The sequence below is a fragment of the Gossypium hirsutum genome, chromosome A05, assembly GCF_007990345.1.
Source record: "Gossypium hirsutum isolate 1008001.06 chromosome A05, Gossypium_hirsutum_v2.1, whole genome shotgun sequence".
Taxonomy (NCBI): domain Eukaryota; kingdom Viridiplantae; phylum Streptophyta; class Magnoliopsida; order Malvales; family Malvaceae; genus Gossypium; species Gossypium hirsutum.
Window position 1 is genome coordinate 19,006,661 of NC_053428.1, and position 6,194 is coordinate 19,012,854.

Genomic DNA, 6,194 nt, shown 5'->3' on the forward strand with positions numbered 1-6,194 from the left:
ATTTCTATTCACAATCATAATTAAACGCAGGCTTTGCTTTTATCATCACTTCACCCATCTCTTATTCCTCGTACTCCTAATATTGGTGCCAAAGGTTTCTCGTGTTGGATCTGCTACCGCTGATTGGGTGTTAATCTTTAGTCAAACTTGTAGAATGTGGCAAAGTTGATTAATGAATTGTGCTCTTTTCGTCCAAAAAAAAGTTCAAACTTGCGGCAGTGGCACCACTTAAATTCCCCCTTCACTCAAAGTCTTACCTAACACACGGAAATCAACCACCAACCCATCCAAGTTTAAATCTCTTTACAAAAGGAAGATAAAAACAGTGGTTTCTGAGTAAACTGAATTTATTCATAGCGTGATATAAGTAAAATAAAAAATAAAAATTAGATGAGCTAACATGGACACTACCTTCAAAACTTAAATAATAAATAATTAATTGATATTTAGCTAATTCGTGAGATCAACTCAATTAAATACTTAATACAAATAATAGGAGAAACTCTTCTTACCAAATAACCAAATCCCTCCTCTTCTCTCATCTAAATAATTCTCTTACAAAAAGTAATAACTAAGATCAGCCCAGCAAAGTATTTGAGATGGGGCGAAGTTAAAATTGTTGATTAAAGGGGGCCTATGTTCTTATTTTCAACAAGTTATTTTTAAATTTGGAATTATATTAATTACAAATTTTAGGAAAAAATAAATTAAATTAAATGCTCAATTTGTATTAGATATTATAATTATTTAAATTTATTTTTATCTAATTAATATTTAGATACTATTTATATTTAGATATTGTAATTATTAAATTTTATTTTTACCAAATAATATTTATATACTATTTTATATTATTTGACTAAATTAAACTAAAAATGCTACTAAATTTATAAATTCTATGAAAGAAATCAAATTAAAGAATCTTTGAAAAACTTTGGAGGCCAAGTAAATAAAATTTTCAAAATTTAAAGGGGTTTAAAAGAAATTTTAGAAAAGTTAGGGTAGGGGGGTGGCTTGAATTCGCCTCTGCTCGCAATCCTTGAAAATGAAGAAATTCATCCTCCTCTCTCTTTTTCATACGTCATTTTGTTCGAAATCCCAACACTCAAAAGTCTTTAACTTTAGACCCATAGATTAAATAGTTGAATTTCACATCTACAATTGAATTTAATGTAAAAATTGAAGACGTTAAAAAAGTAAAAGAATTCCAGAATTGAAAATCCTTTAATAATTTTTTTTAAAAAAAATAGTGGATTAGAATCTTTAGTTTTTAGAGCCAAGAAGAAAAATAAGAAAATTTTTATATCAAGAAATTGGGAAGAGTTTGGATCCATACTGACCTTGGACCCATATTGATGATAGTGGAGGAAGGAGACGAGTTAAAAACTGGTGAGGATGGAAACAACAAGAGGTGAGGGTCAACGTGGAAAAAATTTATTGAGAGAGACCATATCCTATGAATGTGGTAGGAAGAGCTTACCAAATTTCTTTTTTATGAATTAGGTAGATAGTTAGTATAGGGAACTTTGTATTGAGGATTCTCAACCATATTGAAAAAAGTTTTTATGTATTAAGTAAGATAGTTAGAATAGGAAACTTTTAAATTTACAAGACTCAGGTTTATAAAGTAAAAGTACCTCAACATGCACATACTTACTCGTAAATGGAATATATGTTGCATGTCAATGATTCAAACCTCAGCATGCACAAATTCATGATGGCTGAGGCATTTTCATTTCATGACTTATTTTAAGCGCAAATATCATTTCATACATCTTTTTACAATAAAATTGTCATTATTTGTAGCTCTCAACATCGTCACTAATGGTATGAAATTTATCGAATAAAAATATATTTGATGTATTTTTTTTTAAGTCTTAAAATTAAAATCAAAGATAAATGATCCAAGACCACAATACCAATCGCATTTAAACGTAGGGTTACTCAAAAACTAAAACACGAAATCGATTCATATTCTTAACCTTATTAGCACGAGTGGTTTAAATTTAGGTGGTCCTGACCCCTACACCCTCTCCATCTCCTGGGGTCCCTAGCATGACCGGTTTAAATTCGTCTCACCTCGTTTTTTATATTTGACTTTTTTATTTTGTGTTAATCTAAAATATGCCGACGAATTTATACTTGTACTAAAACACTGCACTAACTGAAGCCCCATTTTTTTCGGGTTTATGGTTCTATATTTTGGGTTCAGGGTTCGGGATTATCAAAATCATGTGTCAATGACATAAAAAAATTGTCTAAATGTAATTAAATAATTGAAAAGGGACCATGAATAATGTGGTAGGAAGGGTTCATAAAATAATTTCTTTATGGATGTGTCATGATGTGTGTATAATAATAATTTCATATCTTTAAAATTTGATGATATATCATCAAATTTTATTGATGCCTAAAAACATTAATTTTTAAATTCATCCTTATGTAAGTTATTTCCAAACACATTTAGTTCAAATTGCTTTCCAACTCATATTATCAATTTTTTATAACATGTTATATTAATAAAATGTCGAAATGTAATACATTAATAATAGAATTTGTGTTATTAACAGTATTAAAATTATATATATAAATATATTGCAATTGGTTTTATTTAAAATATAAATAAATTACCTTATTACAACCATACCTTTGGAAACAAATCAAAGGTTTCCTCGTCCTCACTAATTACCTTATTACACCCACAATTTTGGAAACAAATCAAATTAAAGTTTCCTCGGCCTCACTAATTACTCAGTAAGTCTATATATAGGGCATCCCTTTGTGCTCCGCTCTATTCATTCTGCCTTCTCCTTCTGCATGTTATATACAGTATACAATAAAATTAAGACACAGAAATTAGATCATGGAAGTAGTGCAAGTGCTTCACATGAACAAAGGGAATGGCGATACTAGTTATGCAAAGAACTCCACTGTTCAGGTTGTTTTTTCGCCATTAAAACACCATGATTTACATGCTTTCCCCATTAATTCCTTTTTTCCCTTAACTCTATATATGTGCTTGCTTCTTTTGTTTTGTTAGAGGAAAATCATATCTTTCGGGAAAACCATCATTGAAGAAGCATTACTAGAACTCTCAAGCAACTATGATATAGATAGCATGGGAATCGCAGACTTGGGTTGCTCCATGGGACCCAACACCTTGTCGGTTATCTCGGAGATAATGGACATAGTACGAGCGACGAGCGGTCACCTCAGGCGCCCGGTGCCGGAGTTTAGGCTTTTCTTTAACGACCTTTATAGCAACGATTTCAATTACTTATTCATGTTGTTACCGGCATTCTACAAGATGCTGAAAGAAGAGAAGGGTATTGGATCCCAGTGCTTCATATCGGGTGTCCCAGGTTCTTTCTATGGCAGATTGCTCCCTAGCAACAGCCTCCACTTCGTCTACTCTTTTTCCAGTCTCCATTGGCTCTCCCAGGTTAGTGCCATGATAATCCTAAAATGATGGTAAAATTTTCACTTAAAACTCTCATGCACGTTGTACAACAATGCATTGTTCTCATCAAACTCAATGTTGGATAGATTAACACTGTTGAGTGATTTATCACATTATACCGAAAATGAAGAAATTAGATTACTGGATAAGCAATAAGATTTATCATCCACATCTACTTGCAAATTCGATCATTGTTTGTATCATTTTACACAAGATGAAATTAGAAAAAAAATTTTAGAAGACTGAAATTAAATTATAATTTTTATAATAATAAAAATATAATTTTATTATTTTAATAACTTATATTTTTATAATTATTAAATCAAATTTTATATTTAAAAAAAGGGTTAAAAGTATATTTTACTTTTTAAAAATTTTAAAGTACTTTGGGGATCCGCAGGGTTTCGCTCCTCATCGTACAGTTTGTGGGACAACTTTTCCTAGTGACCACAATTTTCAATATGACCCCTAGAGATGAATATCCCCGAAATATCACTGATTCTTCTTTCTTTTTTTAACTTTTTTCACTGGTAAAAGGATCTGTCGTAAGCAGGCTCAAAAATGCAAAATTTCTTTTTTAATCCCTTGAATATTTATAAGTTTTTAGTTAATTTAATGATAAAATTATATTTTGACCTTTCCTAAGATTTAAAATTATATTATACATTCTCCAAAAATAAAAAGTTATAGTTTAATCCCTTAAAAACTGTAAAATTTTACATTAATACAATAATGAAATTATATCTTTAGCTCTTTCAAAATTTTATAATTCAAATTCAACCCCTTTAAAAAAGAAATTTGGGCTTCACCCCTGTTTGCAATCTAGTTAGTAACACCCAAAATATGTAATATAGCAAAGCAATGAAATCATGGATTTACATCAGATGGAGTTGCACCAAAAGCTTCTGGCAACATTGAAGAAAATCTTAGTATTATTGTTGATTAAGTGAGTACTTATAGGTTTTATATTTTGATGTAAGGGTTAATTAAACATAGCTCTAGTGAATATATAAAAGTTTGGTGGGGGTGCTTGGATGTGGCTAAGGAAATAATAAATGCTGAATTTAATATCTTCAGGTTCCGGTGGGGCTGGAAAGCTATGCCGTGAAGCATTTAAATAAAGGAAAAGTGTATATCTCAAAGAGCAGCCCGCAAAGCGTGGTGAATGCTTATTCATCGCAGTTCCAGGCTGATTTTTCACAGTTCATAAAGTCACGTTCCCAGGAGTTGGTCCCAGGTGGCCGCATGGTCCTTTCTTTCCTGGGCAGGAAATCCATTGATCCCACAACCGAAGATGGGTGCTATCAGTGGGAATTGTTAGCCGAAGCATTGATGAGCCTGGTCAAAGAGGTACAACATTACTTCAAGCATTGATTAAGTGATTGGCGAAAGTGGGAATTGAGGTTTCAACTTTTTTTTAACACATATTGTTGCAGGGTTTAATTGAAGAGGAAAAAGTAGCGTCATTCAATGCACCGTACTATGCTCCGTGTGCGGAGGAACTAAAGGTGGAGATACTAAAGGAAGGGTCATTCATAATTAATCGGTTGGAAGCATTTGAAGTGGACTGGGATGGAGGCGCGGTTGCTGACACCCATACTGAACAAGGGAAAATGATGGTGGGAGAGCGAGTGGCTAAAACCATCAGAGCGGTGGTCGAATCGATGTTGGAATCCCACTTCCGAATGGGACAAGATACGATGGATGTTTTATTCATCAAGTTCGCGGAGATTGTTGGGAATCACTTGTCAAAGACTAGAACCAAGTATATAAATTTCGTGATTTCACTGGTTAGAAAGGGCTAGTCATATCAACTTGGAAGCTCAGCCTATGGATGTTTTTCTTTTTTGAAGTAAAATCATTGGATATGATTGGTCCAAACCTTCTCAAAACCTGGCTTCCCATTGGGCGAAATCTTTGCCAGTTACGTCTACATTATTTTTATTATAAAAAAATTGAGAGATATAAATTTTAAGTTTATTTAATTTTTCCAATGTGTTATCAAGCTTTTACTAATAGATTAATGACGTAGCATATCGATACATTGAATTAATTAATAATTAATTTCTTCCTTGAACTATAACAGAAAATTTTAATTGACACTTTTAGACTTTTTTTTTAACAGTAAATCCAAAACAAATTCAAGAAAATCTAAAAACATCAATAAAAATCTTAAATTTCATAATTTATTTTATGAAATTGTAAAAACATTTTTAAAATTACAATTGTAAGAAATTTCTTTAAATTTTAAAATATACATAAAATCTAAAACAATTTAAATGGTTTAAAAATTGCCTAAAATTTAAAAAAAAAACTAAAAAAAGAATTTTTTTTCTATTAACTACTGCATAATTGTAATTTTAACAAGTTTTTCATAATATCAAAATTATAAAGTTTGAATTTTCATATTTTTTATTGTTTTACCATAAAAATATCTAAAAGTACCAAACTGTTATTTTAATTATAATTCAGACACCAAATTAGCTATTAAGCCTATGAGAAAATGTACGATGTCATCAATATGATAATGATTATCTTATAACTTTTTGATAGTTGGGTGATGATAAAAACCTACTAATTATTGAGTGATTTTTGACCAACAAATAAATAAATACTTTAGTTATTTGATGTATGATGACTTAACAATCCACACATTGATACCTGCTGTCATGTTAATAAAAGAATAATTTAAATGATCAATTTCGATTAATTCAACGATTAAATTGTATTTTTT

At 30.7% G+C, this 6,194-nt stretch overlaps 1 protein-coding gene across 1 annotated transcript; it reads left to right on the top strand.

Annotated features, from left to right (window-relative positions):
- The first annotated feature begins 2,651 nt into the window (after positions 1 to 2,651).
- On the top strand, positions 2,652 to 5,440 carry LOC107957963 (probable jasmonic acid carboxyl methyltransferase 2). The gene is made up of 4 exons (XM_016893595.2): positions 2,652 to 2,938; positions 3,041 to 3,442; positions 4,538 to 4,810; positions 4,897 to 5,440. The coding sequence occupies exons 1-4, from the start codon at positions 2,864 to 2,866 to the stop codon at positions 5,263 to 5,265; spliced, it is 1,119 nt and encodes a 372-aa protein (XP_016749084.1). The 5' UTR covers positions 2,652 to 2,863; the 3' UTR covers positions 5,266 to 5,440.
- Positions 5,441 to 6,194: the final 754 nt, after the last annotated feature.